The 21,251-nt window shown below is 39.8% G+C and overlaps 1 protein-coding gene across 1 annotated transcript; it reads right to left on the minus strand.

Moving 5' to 3' along the window:
* Window positions 1-7,628: 7,628 nt before the first annotated feature.
* On the minus strand, window positions 7,629-19,547 carry ehd3 (EH-domain containing 3; the record flags this gene model as incomplete). Its single annotated transcript, XM_079215451.1, has 8 exons — window positions 7,629-8,156; window positions 8,254-8,418; window positions 9,506-9,676; window positions 10,623-10,722; window positions 10,871-11,012; window positions 15,340-15,437; window positions 16,053-16,229; window positions 19,321-19,547. 8 exons carry the CDS (start codon window positions 19,545-19,547, stop codon window positions 7,629-7,631), a joined length of 1,608 nt encoding a protein of 535 aa, XP_079071577.1.
* Window positions 19,548-21,251: the final 1,704 nt, after the last annotated feature.

Below are 21,251 nucleotides of genomic sequence, written 5' to 3' on the forward strand. Positions count from 1 at the left end.
GGTTGTGGGTTCAGAATTAGAATTTAAAACGGTTTATTGCCAATTACATTTGTGAATAAAAGGAACCTGGCTTGGAGATTGGTGCGTGACAATAAACACAGTTTAAAGAGATGATTGTTAACTTAGCCTATAGCATTAAGACTCTGAATGATTCGTAATGTAATTTTACTGTGTGTGTAAAACTCCAAATAAGGGTCACACTCTTGTATTTTAATAGACATTTTTCAATTTTTTTTTTCTTAAATGATGTCTTATAGTATTCTTAAACAAATGAGAACAAATATGTTGTTTAATTTACACTACTTTACCTCCATCTGACCTAAATATAACACAATGTCATGGTAACTGCATGACCACTGGGGGGCAGCAGAGGCGAGTAAGAGTGAATTTATTTTAGTCTTTGCTCTTTCTCTCTTTTTTCCTTTTATGTTTTTCTTAAAATCACACTTTAGTTGTATGTATCTGTAAGTGTGTTAGGTTTAACACCAGAAAGGTCGATCTGAGAAGAGTAACTGTGTGTTGGATAAATCATAGAGTGACATTTAGAAAAACTCAGATATCTTTACTTGGTATGTGTCAAATGTGGTCTTTTTATAGATTTGGATAGGAACTTGTTTATATATCTCAAGAATAAAGAGAAGCAACTGAGGGTAAAGGAGCTTTTTGATGACTGTCAACTTAATACCGTAAAAAAATACCGTTTTTATTACTCATATGTCTATATTTCAGTGTTGTGTTTTTTTTTCTTCTTTTACTGAGAATACATCCTGTTAAGGAGGAAAATGTTTAGCAAACAATAACCACCGTTGCCTTGCTGTACCTCCGCTTCTCATGCCGGCTCTCCACCAGTTCAGATGACGCTCATTCATCAAGTGATCCAGTGTTCCCTGCGTTTTCAGTCAGCGTGCCGGCTCTCCAGGACGACTATCCAGAAAATGTTCAGTCCTGACACACAACAAAGCAAATTTAGGCAATTAAAGCGCAAAGTGTCCAGGCTGAAAAAGTCTTGAAAAATGCAGAATTAAAACACAAGTGGAGCGGGGAGTCTTTGGTGGGAGGTGACATCGGGCCTAATCTATATATCTTAGAATGAAACACTGATATAACTGATCTAGAAAACAGATCAAAACTTTCAATCAGCGCATTCCTCTGCAATGAAATGGAAAAAACTTTCTAAAAAAAAAATGAAATGATTACAACAACTGTAGAGAGTCCCTCGTAAGACTGGATACTACACTTCCCATGATGCAGCTTGATAGCGTCTTTCATCGAACCCTCCTTGACTGGTAAACATCAATATTCTACAGTAATTCAAAATGTGAACACTAATTTTGTTGTATAAAATCGGTAAGTTCCCCTTTAAGTGACATCAGCACTCAACACCTTAAACTCACTGTTTTCCTATTAATCATCGAGAATCATATTGATGAATGGTTAACTTCCGAGCCTGAATAGATAAGACGTCCTAAGCTGAGTCAGTCTGGAGCCATGTTCTCTCTTAAAAAGAAAAACAATACCCAAAACATAATGTTCCTTAACGATAACGTTTCAGGGAATTCCTCATTCGGACATCTCTTGCATAACAATGATGAAAACTAAAAGGAAGCGGTTCCTGCGTGTCGAGCACACGCACTTCCACTCACATGCACACACACGCAGACATGCAGGCGCACAAGATACAGGAAAGCCACCAAATTTGGCATGAACTGAAGAAAGAGGAAGAAGGCACAGTACAGAAATGGATGGGCATTAACAAACATTTGCAGCATATGAGAAGCTAGCTATGCTTAAACTTTATGGAATCGTTCTTAATTCAACACAACAATTAACTTTATTTGTCCACCCAAAAAGAGTATGAACTAACAGCGTTAACATTTTGGTTGAATTTACTCTCGTTCAAAAGGTGATACTGTATATTTATAGAAATGGCTCCCGCTTTTCCGAAATGCGATGCTTGTTATTCTAAAAGTCAAAGGTCGGATTTGTTTGGCGAGCAAAACGCCACCAGAGATTCTCTGAAAAATGAACAACTTGGGATGGGCATACATTTGTAGCATCCAAATAAATGAACTAATGCATCATGTGTGTTTTAACAGGATTTTGACCTCTTCCATGACCTCTGTTTCAGCCAGGAAGAGGTTCACGGAACGGCCACCAGAACTTTACCTTTAACACACAGAGACACTTTAGAAAGCGGACCCGACACCTGTTCAAACAGCATGTGGCATTGTCTTTATTTTTGATAGCTTGTACCCGGATCTGTGCCACCTACAGTAAGCTTTAATTTATTATTTGATTATTATAAGCTAGATTCATACCTGTATTGCTCACGTTCAACGTACTTGAAATTTTAAAATTCACTTCATGAATTCAAATTCACGAGATAATTTGAATGAACCCTGGTCGTCACTAAAAGGGCAGTATTGAGAGAAAGGTGTGAGTGAAATAAATGTGTATTTTGTTTTGTTAACGTGCCCTGCTCTCACACCTTCTGTCACCATGGAGACAGGGGGCAATTAACAGGAGGGTGTCACCACTCAGCCGACCCTGTGACCACTCCACCCTTGAGCATACACACACACACACACAGACACACACACACACACACACACACACACACACACACACACACACACACACACACACACACACACACGTCGAAGCAGCGATGAGTTGTGAGTCACGAGTGGTTGTGTCAGGGTACTACACTACACTACTGTAGTTTGAGCAGGTTCAGTCTGATGGGAAGCTGGTGAGGGATCATGTCGCTGCACAATGGGGATCAATTTGGGGAAGTAGTACCCACAAGTACTGAGTATTGGCCCTCTGATTATTGTCCACATAAGTATCCTTACTTCTTATCGGTATACTGCCACCTCCTGGTGAGTCTCGGTGGCTAGCTTCACGCTTCACGAGAAAACTGTGCTGAAAATACCTTTGGTATTCCTTCACATTATCCAATGTAATCTGTAAACCAACAGATATCATATTATAAGTTAGTTTTATTGTCCCTTGTATGCAAAATCAGATACAAATCAGACTTATTTTTGCCACTGGAGGAGTCGCCCCCTGATGGCCAGTGGAAAGAATGCATGTTTAAGGCACCTCTGCATTAGCTAATGGTTTAATACAGGACAGTATTTGGACTAAATATGAGCACTTTGTAGTGGATCATTGCAGAAGTCACCAACAAACCCATTGTAGAGTCTGTTACATTAAGGTTAATAAATGCACTGAAGGATACAATATGGTTGTACATTCAGTGTGTGCAATCACAGCACATTTCTTATACAAGGATTTATGCAGTTTCTAACAAAGTTTACACACTATTTCTAATGAATGAATAATAAAAACCTGGAAAAATATAACTTTAACGAGTACCTATTCAGATGTGATTTCTTTATTATTATAGTAAATTAATTTGAATGAATGTCCTCTGACATCCAGTAAGTATCATATTGGTGTCCAGTGTTTTTTGTAATACACATTATTTTTATAGTTCAAACTCATATATTACTCATTAATCATAAATCAATCTATTATCAGAATCAGAATCCATTTATTTGCCAGGAATGTTTACACAAACAAGGAATTTTTTTCGGCGGAAGGTGCATAGATTAGACATGAGACGTTATGAAGTTATGAAGGACATTTATTGACGACAACTGAGTGTCTCCTTTCAATGTAATGCAGCTAGTAGCTAAAAATATGATGTACTTTGAGTTAAGATTATTTAGTATTTTTGAATCTGTGTGTGTGAGAACATCACCCCACCCTGTGTTCTCAGATACCGGTTTCATAATGTCTCTGGGTGTATGCGTGTAATCCTGATGTATAGCTTCCTTGTGCGTGCCTCCCCACCAGACAAACACTTAAGCACAAATAAACGTTCATATTTCACCGTTGACAGACATCTTTATCATTGACAAACCTGCTCAAGATTAATTGTGTTCCCGCCTGAAACGATAAGATACCAACCCAAACCTGAGACAAACACGTCCCAGCTGTCTCCTTGTCCTCTCTCTGTGTCGTTCTCTCTCGTCTGTTTCCGGTTTTGTGTAATTTCTCCACAATTTCCAGGAAAAACTAGAATGCTCCTTTAAATAGTTGTCCTGCTTCATTGCTTTTTCCTATCGACAAATTAGTTTTCCTTTTTCTTTTGGGGGTTTTATGACCCAGGACATCCTCTGAACACTCACCCATCATCGTTACTAAATCACAGGAGTTGCTGTGTTTTTCACTATTTGTCAGAAATTTCAGAAACCTAAATTCCTCTGGGTTCTTTAAGAAAAATGTAATTAACACAAAATTGAAGTTGATTCTTTCAGGACTGATCTGCTCAAAACAAAAACATTAACTTTAGTATATGATAGAGGATGTGTGTATGTGTGTGTGTGTGTGTGTGTGTGTGTGTGTGTGTGTGTGTGCGTGTGTGTGTGTGTATCTGTATATGTTTAAGGGGACGCTCTGATTTCCTACCACACACACACACACACACACACACACACACACACACACACACACACGGAAGTCCCTTGATGATAGCTGTAATGTCTAATATTTCATGCTATGCATCCCGTCTTTTTTTTAGCTTGTGTTATGTTATGGTCAATGTCAGTGACTCTTGATGATAACATGTAAATCTCCCCCTCATGTAAATACAGCACATTTTGAAGGACCATTGCACATACATGATCTCTTACTGACTTACTGTAACAGGGATAGAAACCCTCCCTCAACTGAATCCAAAATAAAAATGAACCCCTCGAGATTTAACATGAAGAATTTATCTTCTTTTCTTTTGCATCAAACAGCATCTCCACCCTTTTTTTGTTTTATTATTTGGAGCTTAACACATGTTTTTGTAATTCACAGAATCCCTAGAGTATCCCAATGATACAAAAAGAAAAAGCATGTTTAAAGTCCTGTCAGCTCTATTGTGAGGTTTTGTTGCTTGCGTGTTCACTTTATCTGCCTCCGATTATCTTCTTCTTTCAGCACAGTGTACGTCTCTAGGTGGCATCAACCCTCATCTTAGAGCAGAATGAAAAAACATTCTTCACATATGTTAGGACTTATTTGCTCCCGACATTACTGATTACAGTATAGTTCTCCAATGAGAATCTCTTGAGTTGCACATTCTAATTATTTCTGACACTTCAAGCCTCTAATGTAATTTTGAAATAATTAACTACATAATATTAACATTGATTCCTCCTTAATGAGTTAGTATTTGTGTTAGTCAGAAAAGCTATTATTATATTTAGAGTGGAAAAGACAAAATTTCAAAATATAATTGAGATTTATTGAACCGTTTACAGAATGGTTCTTATTTTTCTAACAGGTGAATCACATAAAATGCACTTTTTTTCATCTGAAAATATTGCCACTCACCAATCGGATTGCTCAAAACACAAACGAAACGAGGCAAAATAAAGTAGAGTAAATTAATTTTTATTACATTTTTGGACTGTTGTTAATGTCGACAGAAAAGCAGTGAAGTACAGATTCAGCAATGCATGGCCATCTTAAAAAAGAAAAGGAAAAAACATATCGCCAGTGTTTCCACTTGGTGTATCTACCAGTACACAGGACTTCATGTTGCAATCTGTCAGGGTATGAAAACAACTTGTGAATTTCAAGGACTTTGTTTTGCAGAGAATCCACATCCAACAAGTGATCCTTTTATACATTTACTCTCTTGATCTGATCTGGCTCGTCTGTAAAATATGAGCAAGTGATGCATCCGGCACCCGAGATGATGGGGATGATTTCCCAATCTGTCTTCGTGGAATGCAAACAGTCCTTTTATGTACAGCAGATTCACAGTAACAGCACACAGGGGATTTCAGTTAAGTAAATTCTGCCACTCAAAACTGGGTAAACGCTGTCTTACTCATAAAACATGATTATTATTTTTTTTAATCACATGGGAACCCAAATTTAGTTTGTTTGGTGTTTTCATCTTATTATCGTCAAGATTCTCCCTGGTGACAAACCACAAATAAAGTCCTTCAGTGAAGTATATATACACATACATACCTACTGGCATATCGCTGCAGTGAATCCAATTACATTTATTCCATGGATACAATTTAAACACATACGTTGTTGGAAAGCCACATTTTCATTCAAAAAAGAAAAGAAAAAACATGTTTATTAGTGTTTTGTTATCACACAAAAAAGCGAACAGCTGTGCTTTCACTCACCGGGCTGCCAGGTTAGGTTAGATTATATCACTTTCACAAGGTGAACAATAACCGATTCATCAATTTTCAGTTAACAACCCACTCCCAACTCAGTAGCCTGTGAGACGCTTATTAAGACTTAATACATACACGTTACGAATAATAACACTGATACATGTGGTCATACGCAGACATACAGGAGGTGAATGTCAACACATCCAACATTTAAAGTCCGTCCAATACATTTATACTGAGGATGTCTTCACGCTTCAAACAATACCCCAATGTAGAGGTCCATATTATAGTCACAGTATTTCCAAAACATGTTAATGATATTTAGAACAATGCATAAATCATAAAAGAGACAAACCACTTGTCCTTCTTAGTTTTCACCCCCACACTCGTTTCCCCATAAGAGAAAACATTCATTGCAGGAGTTAAATCCAGATGCTCCAGTAGATGATGGCGCTGTTGTTAATACAAATGTTTAAACATTTCAAAAAGTGAATGTAAGGGATTTTCTTTTTATAATAATTTGAGGCTACAAATTACATACTCGTAATCGTCATGTGTGTGTATCTCTGTGTGTGTCTCTGTGTGTGTATATGTATGTGTATCTGTGTGTATGTGTATCTGTCTATGTCTATGTCTATGTGTGTGTGTGTGTGTGTGTGTGTGTGTGTGTGTCCATTTGACCTGGCAGGAAATCCTTGAAGCTGTATTATGTCGTCACGCAACAAAAACCAGAATAGTCAGAGAACAAAATTATACCGTGACATGTTTTAGTGTATAATACTACAGACAGATATACGTCTTCTCTATTGATTAAAGATAATGATACAATAATCTTTAGCATTTTGATATCCCGATCTTCCTTCTCCCAGAATGATCCTTCCAATCAGATCTTTTTATCTTCACATTGTCGCATCTCTCCCATGTTCTTCCAGTAGTTTGGGTCACCTTACATTCTCCTGTATTCCAGTGTTTCTCCTTTTAGATTTTTTTATTTGTTTGTCTTTACTAATAACCTTATCAGTTGTCCTAACATCTCTAACACCTGTCCGGCCTAACAGCTCCCTGTAGCTCACCCTGAAATACAAAAGAGGACACCTAATGGTAGAACACTCATAAAGCCTTTCTTCCCTTGTAAAAGCCATTTCAGCGCAGCAGAATTGTGTCATTTGAATTCACACACTAACAGTACATTAGCAGTAATTAGCGTTCTTTATTTTTATTTGAGTGTAACTGAATACTTTGTTGTAATATTTGCCTCTTAACGCTTTGGAAAGACTGCAGATGTACGGATGACGGCAATAGATCAGGAATAGAAGTTGGAAATGGGGTCAAATATTTTGCTATAATGCTACAGGAGTATAACTATGTTAATTGGGGTAGGTCTACTTACAGATTTTGGGGTCAGGGGATGATGTAATCTTACATTTACTCAGGTATTTTCCTCTTGGACGGAGGAACCAGATGTGCAGGCAGCTCCGCTGGCAGTTCATGTCCCTCCAGTTTCACTTTTATCAAGTGATTGGCCAACGCAAACTCCTCATCGTCGAGCATCCCGTCCTTGTCGATGTCTGCCAGCTTCCAGACCTTTCCCAGCACCGTGTTGGGCAGCTTCGACTTCACCATCTCCCTCTTTGCGTTGGCTCCAGTCACCTTCCCGTTGACGGGAGATAATGTGTAGAAGATCTCGTCGTATGCAGGTTTGTCTCGAACGACGACCCACTCCGCGTCGTCGATGCCTTCGCCGGCACCTTCGCCGTACCCGTGGCCGAACGGGCCGTCCGATGTGCCTTCGAACGCGCCGCCCTTCACGACCGGTTTGGGACGCTGGTTTTCTTCTTGGCGCACCAGCACCATTAAGCCAGCGATGTCGTGGGACAGCATGTCATCCACCGCCTCCAGGAGTTTGGGTTTCAGAGGCTGGAATTTGTTGAGGTCCTGAGAATTGAGTTGATCCTGAAGAAAACACACCAGAAAACAACCACATCACAAGTTTAGATCTCATCTCTCTAATCCCGCTATCTATGAATCCACACAGCTCTTCCCCGTTTACCTGCATCTTCTTCAGATTGGGAAAATCTCCAGGTGATATCTGATGCTCTCGTTCGATGCGTTTGTAAATATCTCCAAGACTGCCGATGAGTTCTTTCTTTTTGTTCTCCTTCCCGAACACGGTGGGCATCTCTTTCTTCAGTGCGCTGATGATGTAGGCATGGACCTGCATCGAGAGAGCGGAAGCTCATTTACTCAATGGAAAATTTACTGGGACAGCAAGTCGGCCTCCTAAAGTAAAGTTCTAGTAAAATCATAATCCTTTCAGAGAAAATACCCCCCTTTTAATGGGGATGTTGATGGTAAATGTAGGTAATTGAGGGAATAAATCCCTCAGTGCGTGCTACAGTGACCAAAAAAGCAATTGCTTTTTTTTTAGCTGTTGTTCTTCCTGCATCATTTATGAAGAATACCAACTAGGACAAAGGATTTCACAATGTTACTCATACTCCTTTGTTTTATCACGGTCCCATCCTCAACCCTCATTGTCATGATCCTAATAAACATTAAACTAACTAACTACTTCTAACAAACTAAGAAAAACACAAACATTATAAGCTGCAGACTGTTGCAACCCTGGAGCCCGGGGACACGCAACACTCCTTTAACCAGACTAGACATAGCAAAATAATAGGAAACTTTTTTTTTTTTTGTGTTGCGGTAGTGATTTGTGTGATTGTAGAGTTCCCTGAATCGAACTTGTGTCCTTGAAGCTCATCACCACACACACACACACACGCACACACACACATATCAAAACCGAGAGACACAAACTCTCGGTTTTGATGTGTGTGTGTGTGTGTGTGTGTGTGTGTGTGTGTGTGTGTGTGTGTGTGTGTGTGTGTGTATGTGTGTGTGTATGTGTGTGTGTGTATGTGTGTGTGTGTGTGTATCCTCTGCGTTTCCTCCAACTACAACAGGCCCGTCACCTCTCATACCTGACTTCCTGTGCGAAGAGGAAACAGGAAACAATTCACTCAGAGGAGGATGGCCTCACTTGTCTGGCCCTATTTGTTCTGTGACAGCGACAAGCTTTTTCTGTCAAGGTTAACAGCTGGACGGGGCGGGTAGAGCGAGTGAGTGATGGGAAGAACACACACACACACACACCCACTCACTCACACTCACACCTGTGCTTAAAATACATGCACGTCAAATAACATCCCAAGGTGAAGAATCACCTCTTGCTGCCGTCAGCTACAGCTGTGCCAAAAGCAGATTCTCCATCAGTGAGCCTTTCATCTGAGCCCTACCTTGGCTAGTCTCGCCCGCTTGATCAGATCGTTGAGTTTACGGAGCGCTGCGTTTCTTGGTAAAGACTGAATGTCCTTGAATAAATCCTGCTCCTCCGCTTCGAACAGCTTCCTGTTGTCTGGAATCAACAGTGGGTGGGACCAAAACGACCCGATGTAGACGCGGATCACCTGTCAGCGAGGGAAACGGCAGGAAATCAACAAGACTGAAGACGTAAGAGGCACAGTTCAGCTAATAGAGTTTCATTGTTGACTCTGAAAAGGCAACACACATTGATCAGTTTGTTGGTAAACAACCAATAATACACATTAATGTATTTATCAGTCATTCACAGTTTTTATAAACATTCAGGCGGTACACTTTGAGCCTGAATGTTTATTATTATAATATATATATATATATATAAACATTCAGGCTCAAAGTGTACCGCCTCAAAGTATATATATATATATATATATATATATATATATATATATATATATATATATATATATATATATATATATATATATATATATATATATATATATATATATATATATATATATAGCCTACTAACATCTAATATAAAAAGGAAAGCATACATTCTGTTTGTCAATTAAACAAATGAGATTACTGATAACACTCCATAATTAGATGAATTTGGTTTCATTTATAAAGTATTTAACATCTGTATATGTTTTCAATAGCACATACATTAAACTAAGTTGTGATGTATCAAACATATACCTCTTTAAAATGGCTGCTTTATTAAAGATAAAGTGATGCAGAAAGAGCAGTAAAAATGGTCAGGAAGGTCAATTTATCCACAAATTCAGGCCCATTTGTGAATTGGATCGATATTTAGAAAGTGGGTCTCCAGTGAAACACTGATCTATAAAATATTCAATAATTTTAAAATATTGTGTATAGTAGATAGAGTGGCATTATATCCACAAGCCTCAGGACGATCAGTGAGTTGAAACTTTGACAATAAAGTCCAAACGGAGCTGTGGTCCCAGTGTTCAGGTATCTTTATATGGCATTTTCATTCATAATTTTATTCTGCATAAACTGCAACAAACAGCAGACAAGATGGTGGAAAGCTTTAAACCCAAATTCCTCCTGCTACTATACCTCAGGGGTGTTGACTATTTTCCCCAGTGACCACATCAGGGCACCGTACACTCTCATCAGCTGCTGGGTCTCTATCTGGTCCGCCTTGTTCAGCACCACCCTGCCAAAAACAACGAGAGAGAGAACAGCGTTGATGTTGACTGAAAGCAAAGAGCTGCTGACAATATAACGTTGGTATCAATGTAGAAAAAGGACAACTGTTCTCGTCTCTTTTGTGTAGAACCGGATATAAAACAACGCTGCAGCACCTGATCTTGTCTTCGTGGTTCTTCAGGGCTTTGATCACGTCTGAGAACTCATCCGAGATGTCCAGTTTGTGGGCATCAAACAGTAATATGATCCGGTCCACTCGCTCTGCAAACCACTCCAAGACAGCGGCAAAGTCATAGCCTGAGAGGAGGAGGATCCCGAAAAAAAAACACATTAGTATTAGAATTAGAATGGACTGGAAGGGTTAGATTTTTCTTCTTTTTTTTTAAAGAGACTGTGAGAAAAATAGATAATTCATTGTGTACCCCTTTGACGTTCTGTTTCTTTGATCCATCCCATACCGGTGTTAACATTGCATTTAAGGGAGCTATTTGAATTCATAGTTTTGCAGAAACAGGTCAGTCCACCGAGTTTTTCTGGTGATGATCAACACTATCCGTGAAGCCAAGAACAACAGCTGTGATGTTGCAAATTTTCCCAAGAAGAAACTATTACAATGGCTTCAGGTCATAGAGGACACAACACGAAGGACAAATTACAACATGCTGAGAGAAAAGAATGTCTGTTTACAGATGGAGGCGGTCTTGCCGGGACTCAACTAAGTGACGTTTTTAAACTAAATAATGAGCGGGGGGGGGGGGGGGGGACCAAAAACAATGATATTGTATTGTCCGTCTTGGCTCCGATTTTTTTCTTGTAAAATGCAATCAGGGCGGTAATGGTGGTAATGCTCGAATGAGTGAATAAATGGGTAAATGCCTCCACACAGCATGAATAAATGAATAAATGATTAAGTCTGTCAGCAGGAATACATCATTGCTGCCTTTTGACTTTCTATCCTTCTCAAGGACAAAACTGATGCTCACATGGAGAAATTCCACAGGATTTGAGAGGAGAACAAAGAAAAAAAAGGACAGAACGAAGGATTAGTGAGCTCAAGTTTCCAAACAACACGGAAATGTGCATAAGAGATGCAGAGTCAATGGTGAACCTGCTACCGCCGAGATTATGGGAGAGCAACTAGGAGGCATTTGCGGTCAATTGATAGGAAGAAGCTTTATGTTAGCACAATGAATGTCAAATGGATTTTGCGAGGAGCTTTGTTTGTGAAATAAATAAATAATCTTCAAGCTTTGCACGTGTTATCGCTTTGAGTAAATCTAAAGCTGACTCACACTGGTCCAGCCTCACTATGCAGACAAAGATGCGATGAAAACCACACTTTATACATAGTCGCCTGACAGTGATCGCTCAAGGTAAAGAATTCCCACAATGACTGTGTGTATTGATGGAGGTATATGTGCTCTAGTGTTAATGCTAACATGAAGCCTTAAAGGCTCGTTTGCCAGAGATTATTGAAAACAGTGTTGTTGAGTGTTTATTAATTCCTCACCGGGGTGTGCGCAAAAGTTCGGCAGCTGTGGCAATAAGTGTGTAAAATATGTAAATTGGTTTTATCTGTGCCTTCCTGTCCTAAACGAGCACAGCTGAGAGGAGACGGAGACTCGCGGTTGCTCGAGCAAAGCTGTGGAGGGTTAAGAGCGACACACCTTGATATTTTTGAATTTTAGTGGATCATTCTTCACGGGAAACACTTTTCACATGATGTGGGGAAAAACAAGAAGCTCTACGTTCTATACATTTATTGTGGTGAATTTCCATTTGTCAGGAAAATCGTCACTATCGTCACGAGTGACTTGAAAAAGGTGCCTAGGATGCTATAATGTTTTTTTTAAAATTAAAATACAACATGTAAGGTAAGGTGATTACAGTATGTTTTAAGTATATTTTGATGATTATCGGGATTATATCATGAATCTCAATTATTTTGTCCAGGATATTCGTGCCATGAATTATCATATTGTCCCATGCCTAGGTGATATGGTTAAGTTCCAGGGATCAAATAAAAAAATCAAGTTTATTTTTGGGGGGGCTCGTTTTTTTCAGTTTTTGTCTTAGTTGTGGACATTTTGCTTTAGGATTCCTCCTTTTGGAGAACACAAATATCCAAAATAAATGTCACTAAAATACACCCATTAGTTGTTGAGATACTTCATGGACAAAAGTGTCAAATAACCCCAAACAACTATGATTCATCCGCTTAGGATCATGAACGTAAACCTCACGGCCTCTGGGAAGTCATTGTTGAAATATTTTGCACTGTAAAAAACTGAAGGAAACACATTTGACGAATCTGTACAAAATATACAACTGGCTAACTAACAAGGTAAACATAATATATATATATATATATATATATATATATATATATATATATATATATATCCCCAAACCATGTGACTAGAGTCCAGTGAAGAACATGTAGCAGTCCATACATTCTTCAAAATATCACTTTAATTAGACTTTTTGTAGCTGGTCGATACCCAGGTTTATTATCTACAATACCTCCAAAAAGACATCTATGTAGGCAGCTATAGCCCGACTCCTCATCTGGACACAAACACACACACACAGACACACAAATAAATAAATAAATACAGACATTGAAGACATTGATGAATACAATGCAATGGGGTGGAAGAAAAGCAATGATAGCATGAAGAGAGACCCAACATACAGATGAAACATGAAAACCTGAAGTTCAGGATTGGATGAAAAGGAAATGAACACACACACACAAACAAAAAGCTTCACCGTACACACAGAGAAAACACAGCTGTGCTGACTCAGCAGACGTTACGTTTTTTTTGTATATATCCAACAGACAACAGCAGGCTCACACCTCACTGTGCTGTTTATTTGGTTTGACGTTCACGGGACACTTTGACCCAACGAACAGAGAGTATAATAGAGCCGATGTGTCGGCTTCAATTAAACTTCTTCTACTCTTTGTTGATTCTCCACAGAAAAGCTGCAGACAGAAACCTTCTCATGACATTAATTAAACATTATTCCAGACCCAACCCGCCTCAAGCACTGAACTCGATGACCAGGATTTGTTCCTTGTATCTATTTGACCTTTGTAACTTGTTCCATACCGAGAACCGATCCAACACCAGTGTTAAATTAATAAGCTGCATGCCTCATGTGTCCACATAGCGCCATTTTCTGGCAGAAAAGTGCCAACAGGGTTCTGAGGAGCGCTTCATCCCATTAAAAATGTTTCTATGACAATAATATCTTGATGATGTTGTATGATGGACGAGTATCGACCATTCGCTTTTTTCTTGATGTCACCGGCCCTTTTCTGAAAAGATCAGCAATTTTCAACATGAAGCGCATGTGGACACAGGGCCTAAAGCCACATCAGACTTGAGTTGCACATTGCTTTCCTAACTCTGTGAAACAAATGGAATAAATAGATGTAAATAGATTTAATTAAATGTAATTTTAAAATAATAAATCTTACACTAACAATTTGATTTGAAAAAAATCTTCAAAATGAGTGTAAACCTTTTGAATGCAGCAACAAATTGGTAAAAACGTAAAACAAGAATCACAATTACAGTATGTAATGTATATGGTATTTAACAATAATTGAATTGAATAGATAGGCTGCACTGTGACAGATACCAATCCAGCTTCTTGACTCAGTAAAGGCCCGATACCGGTATCAGTGCGTACCTACAACATACAAAACCTTCTTTCTTTGCAATACTGTCAGCACTCAATGATTAATGCACCGTGGTGACAGCCAATAGAGTTGGTAGGAGGGACACAATCAATAAAATGAACACCAGAGTAGAAACAAAGGGAGCGAATTCAAAGATGGACAGTGAAAGAAAGAGTGGGAGAATGTGGAAAAAGTCTAAATTATAGCCGTCTTTCATTATCCCAGCTCTTTTGTGGTACGTTAGCGGTTGGTATGGCAATGCCAGCATTTAGCGCTGGGAATGCCAGCCATGCAGGACACATATCAAACTGTAAGAAAGCCCCGAGGAATTCTTGTAAGCCTTTCACACCTAAACTTCTCTTCAAACTGTAGTCTCCACACTATGGCTGGGATCTGTCCACGGCAGGTTCACTCAAGTATAATTATAAAGATAATATATAGATAGTATATAAATATAAAGAGTCATAGTAACTTTTATAAAATTAGTTCCCGCACATACCGAGTAATCTTTGTATATTTAGCTATTGTTAATTGCACAAACAAGCAAATGTTCATCATCTTTTTATTTTAGAATCAGTACTGAACTGCACACACACACACACACACACACACACACACACACACACACACACACACACACACACACACACACACACACACACACACACACACACACACACACACACAGAGAATTCAAAGCTCATCTTTTCGTCGTCGCTTCCTGTTCTTTGAAATGAATGAAGCATAATCCTCCTGATAGCTAAAAGCTAAAATAAACACACATCCAAAGGAAATGCTGACTTCGTAGTTCAGAGTTCAGTGGGACTACAGGGGGCTACAGCTGAATGGGTCCAGTGAACGAACACTGACACACTTTCACACTCATTATCATAAACGGAGGAAGATATTTAAAACATTTTAAATAAGTCTTACCTCGACTTATTCTCTGTTTCTCTCCTGACAGAATCCCTGGTGTGTCAATCACACTGATGCTTTCCAGCACTGGGTTAGGCAGCTGGGCACAAACAAACCTAAAAACACACAGGAGAGGAGAGGAGAGGAAAGGGTTAAAAGAAACCGGACAGAAGTGTAAAAACGTTTTTAACAACAAACATCATCCCACACCAGACCTCTACTGCCCTCTCCTCTATCTCTGACTCCAGCTGGATAAATACTAACAGGCTAGCTGTCACCCTCACTGTGAACCCCCATAATCCCCCCCTGACAGGCAGCGCTTCTTCTGTCTAGTTTCAGCAGCGGTGGGCCCTCACAGCAGACACTACTGCGAGAGAAATACTTTTTGGCACTTTTCCTTTTCCAGAAGGATGACTCTGCACAGATGACTGGCTGGCTGTCCCTTTCTCACACAGACACACACACACACACACGACAGTCATTAAAAAGAAAAGCCTGACCAGTGAGCAGAGGGAAATTCAATCACACAGGAATGTAGAGCTGTGGTGTGGATTTTCACAAGTACTCTCACTTTCTTTCTTTCTTCTCCTCTAACGTACACATGTGTACACACGTACACGCACACACACACACACACACACACACATACACGCACACGCACACGCGCACACGCAAACACGCCATTGGCGCATGTCATCCAGCACTTTGGGAAAGTGTGCAAGCGTGTTTACCTGTTAAGGAATGCGTTTCCAAACGCGTTCAGCTTTCTGAAGGGCTTCTTGGGGTCAACCACCAAAGCGTTGCCGGGGATGACTCCTTCGGTGTCGCCGTGCATCACCGCGATGAAGGAATCTGTGGTGGGTTCGGGGCCGATCCGCATACCGGGAAAATCCTGCTCCAACAGGTAGCTGGAGAGGTGAGATAGTGGGACATAGCGTTACACAAAATAAGGCCAAGGGAGATATGTTTTTGATAAACAATCCCTTCAGGAGATGCTATCTGAGACAATGAACAATAAGGTAGCTAGGTACTGTAGAGGCACATTACAATTGACTAATCAATTAATTAACATTAATAAGACTTCATAAGACATTAGAATTTACTTTTAAAGTAATTGTCGAGGAAGAAAATGACGTTACTCTAAATTAAATAATCATTCCTGACATATAATGCATATATGATCTCCAACCATGGGCTACCGAGTCAACAAGGGGTAATTCTTCACTTCCACAACTGCTTGTAGTCGACAGTTATATCATTCAGAGTTGACTAAATACCCACAGTCAACTGGAGGCAGCAGGACAGATGTGTGCTACATCTGCAGGCTCTTATTAGATTAGAGCGACAGTGCCTGAATTGTGAGAAAAAGTTCAAAAATCAGATCTGCCTTGAATTAGAAGCTGCTGGAACAAAGATTAGGGGAATTTTACATCCACGTTTGCTTCCCAGGCACAAACTCTGCAACATCGAGTTTGGTTTAAGTTTGTTGGGCGGTTGGTTCAGACGAAGGTGGAAAGACAGTGAGGTACTCGACCACAAGAGCAAGGGGACTACTGTCAATCGTGGAGATGACAGCATCTTACTGCGGGACTGACATGCTGCAATTTAATAAAAGTGAACTTGATAATAAAGAGGAAAGCGCAGCAATTACATTTACCTTAAATACATCAAAACTAGTTTTGGAGTTTCTTAATAAAAAAGGTAAAATAGAGATATTTAGACTGAACTCATAAAACAAAATCTGTACAAGGATTTGGTTGAGAAGAAACACGCCACCCTGCCAGCAGATTGTTTTGAATGCCGATGATGAAAAACAGCTGAATGAGGTGAAAAAGGTGAAGACGAAGGCAACTATAAATTAAAGTTTATGCACGCATGCATGGTTTTAACCGGGCACATTTTTCAGGAGACCTGTAAAACATTTCAAATGTGTGAATGTGTTTTTGCTGCAAATGGGTTATTATGTTCAACGTACAGCTCTAGCAAACTTTTGACCTCATCTGTAACTGTTGCTGTGGTAGTGTCCACCCGCCTGTTAATACGTTGACATCACACATGTTTCAAATGAAGATTAGTGCAAAACTACACAGAAAGAGGAGATTTAGGCTAAAGATTTACAGCTAAAAAGGGACCATTAATTTAAAGTGTGAGTGTGTATGCATTTTAACTGCTGCCAGATGTAAGGAACAAACACAGACACCTTGACAGAGGAGTCAGCCGTGCCTGGTGGAGCCATCCCTCTGCACACACATGTCTGTGCAGAGCTTCTGGCGGTCTCTATGTCTCTGTGTGTGTGTGTGTGTGTGTGTGTGTGTGTGTGTGTGTGTGTGTGTGTGTGTGTGTGTGTGTGTGTGGCAGATTGCATGTTCAATATGATGAACATACTGTATATGTGTGTGGGTGAAGTTCACTTGTCAGCTCACACATCATTCCCTTTAATCCCTCACATTCTGTGCAGTATACGCTGTCAGTGAGATAAAGGTGAAACTTCACAGGCACAGGCTGAACTAACCGTCAGAGTTGAAGTTTAAGAGGTTTGACGCACTGAAGCACCTTAAAAATCCCTTTAAAAAAGGAAAACTTAGATTCTCATGATAATTTGGCAGCAAAAAAGTGGAAAATAAATTAAATTCAGCCCTAAAATGAAGAGAGACTCAGATTTCGGGCCTGTGAATAACCGCCAAAGAAGAGAGATTGTGTTGCCCTCCATTCATCTTCTCTTCCTTTAAGCTGCCAGACAGATTCATGCACATATTATGCCTTTTTAAACTCACATAAAGCCAAATGTGATGGAACTAAACATCTTTATTGCAACAACGTTTCAATAAAGATGCCCTGCACTGTTCCCAGAGCCGCTGCGATGTGAAATGAAAGCGCTGCTGACCGAGGGTTACTCAGCAGTTTGTGCATTCTGCATCGTACTGTTACAATGTCCGTGCTGCGGGGGCCATGTGGGTGTTGTCACCGTGGGGGGGGGGGGGGGGGGGGGCAGAAGAGGAAGAAGTAGAGTAAACATTGCAGGGATGTCTGCTCTGTCTTATAGCAGGAAGTCACTAACAGCATCCTCTCTCTGGCTTTAAAAGGCTTACCCCACTAATTACCCACTATACTCTGCAAGTGTGTGTGTTTGTTTGTGTGTGTTTGTGTGTGTCAGAGGGGCGAGTCCTTAGTAGCAGTCCTGCAGATCAAAGAGCCCAACGCCCGGCTACCACACATATATACCAATACCAGAGATACTCCAGGTCCCACAACTCTGAATATAGAGCATTATTTTATATACTAAAGTTTATATTGAATTTAAATTAAGATAAGGGTGTATTCAGCGCTCTTGTCCGAAATGACTGATAAAACGATTCTTGAGGAGTGTATGACAGGTCTGACCTGAGGTCTCATGGTAATAAAGAATCCTGGAGTTAGTTACAGGCAAGCAAACACTGCTTTCGCTTCATTCTTGGCTAAAGCGCAAATTCTAATCTCCACCAGGTGTTTTAGAAAATAGATCCCAAGAACAAACCCGAATATGAAACATGTCCATCTGTTAGTATGATCGCACACAAATACATACACATACATACATACATACATACATACATACATACATACATACATACATATATATATATATATATATATACGCACACGGCTGGGCTCCCGTGCAGTACCGACTTCATATGTATGAGGTGGGCTTACCCGTGTGTTTTGTTGGCGGTCAAATGCACATTTAATGGATTAAATGAAGCTTGCAGAGGTATGACTCCTCGCAGTTTGGTTGTGATTGCTTATGTGTGTGTACATGGGATGACTGCTCTTTAAGTTTTTGTTTTTGCTCCTCTCGCATGAACTCATCTTTCTCATTCTTGACAAACTTCTTCAGGGAAAAGTCAGTTTGGGTGTGTCGACCTCTCCCCTGCTATCTTTCTAGGGGCCTCATGTGTGTGTATGATTCTCCAAGTCAATTTGAACCTCTTCTTATCCGTGCGTGTGCGTGTGCGTGCTCACCGTATGAAGCTTGTCTTGCCGGTGGAGTACTGTCCCACCAGCAAGACCATGGGCTTGTTGTCAAAGTCTGCATCCTCCAGAGCCGGGGAGTGGAACTCGTGGAACTTGTAGCTCTCCTCCAGCGGTAGCAGTTTGGTTTTGTAGAGCTTCTTGAGGCCTTCACTGACAGTCTGAAAGACTTCTGGATCCTTCTTCCTCCTGTCGTCGGTGCCGAGCCAGCTGAACATGGTTGCTTATTGTTTGAACTCGTCAGAGATGATGGTTGTCACTAGTCTATCCTGAAAGGTCTGCAAATATGTGATGTCCTTGAGGGATCCTTGTCTTATTATATAAAGGTGGAGTTGAGGGAGAGTTCCTCAGTTGTAAGAAGAAGCTAAGATCTAACCTAATAACAACAATAAAAAAGACCCACCTTTATCTCCAAACAAAAAATAGTCAAAGTTATATTTCAAACTCTATGGTATGTTTTTGAAAATGTTTAATTGAAGGTATCTCAAATTAGAAAAATAGTCAGTCAGTCTGTCGTGCTTCACTAGAATGGGTGGTGACTGTTGTTGTTATTGATAATATTGAGGTTTGGTCTGGTGTTATATTCCGCCCATTGAAAGGTTATTTTCTATATATTTTGTCAACGAAAAAAAGAATAATAATAAATTGTTTAATCTTTTTTTATAAATTTTAAAGCTGACCCTTCAAATGCGCTCTCATCATCGAGTCCATCGGTCCTCCCAAGTCCAGGCCACTTGTGCTCCCGGGCCAACACAAACAGTAATTTCGCTTTTAATGAGTTTCTTTTTGTACCAAATCTATTTCAATGAACAAACACTGGCCCGGACAGGACTAGATCATTCCGCGCATGCACAACATCACGTTACCGCTATTCATGTTCGTCCATCGGCGAGCGGAGGAATCCCAAAAATGATGCACCGAGCTGCTGTCAGAGCGCAACCCCCGTTATTGTTCAACGGCTCCCGCTCTTCTGCCCACAAAAGCCTCCACACACACACACACACCAAACCTCCTCAGGACCAGCTGTGATGTGTGCAAAAACAAAAAATACGAGGAGCCTATTTTCTGTCACAGCGCGGCGCTGAATGTAGCAGCAGCTGATGGGGCTGCAGCTCAATTTAAATGCCGAGTCGAAGGAAACCCGAGCCCGGCGGAAGTGCCCAACGGCTGGCAGTGCTGACCCACCGAGGTCCCGCCCAGTGATGCCGGAGCTCCGGGAACCGAAGGGCGCAGGATTACGCCATGATGGATGGAGGAGCTGCCCGGTTAACGAGAGGGCGCCACCTAAAGGGGCTTTGACGTTACTGAGCAAGTCAAATAAATGAAATGAAATATAATTAATTTAATTAATATATAAAATAAATATGTAAAATAATTATATATATATGTCATAACGAGAGTATAATTAATAATTAATATATTTTAAAAATATATGTATATCATTATTTGACATATATAATTACATATATATAATATATATATATAACAACGAGAATGCGCCACCTAAAGGGGCTCTGACGTTACTGAGCAAGTAAAATAAATTAAATAAATATATAAAATAAATATGTAAAATAATAAATATATATTTTTTGTATATTTCCCTCTCTCTAAGTTAACAACACAGCACATGTTTATTATACACTGTATTTTTCTGTCGACCATTTCCTGGAACTAAGTCAAAAAAATTATAATAATAATAGCAAAAGTGGGATATAATCAAGTCAATTTACTCACTTGAGCATTTAGTTAAAGTGAGTTAGTTAGTTTCTTTTGGGGTTTAGATCATTAATACTAAAAAAGCAATTTATAAAATAGTATAGGAATCAGCATACAAAGTAGGCTCTCTGCACAATTAAAGTGCTGTACACATTTAACACTAAATATAATACGTAAAATATGTGTGATTCTAAAATGGGCCCTGC

Source organism: Taurulus bubalis (assembly GCF_910589615.1).
Source record: "Taurulus bubalis genome assembly, chromosome: 3".
NCBI classification, from domain to species: Eukaryota; Metazoa; Chordata; class Actinopteri; order Perciformes; family Cottidae; genus Taurulus; species Taurulus bubalis.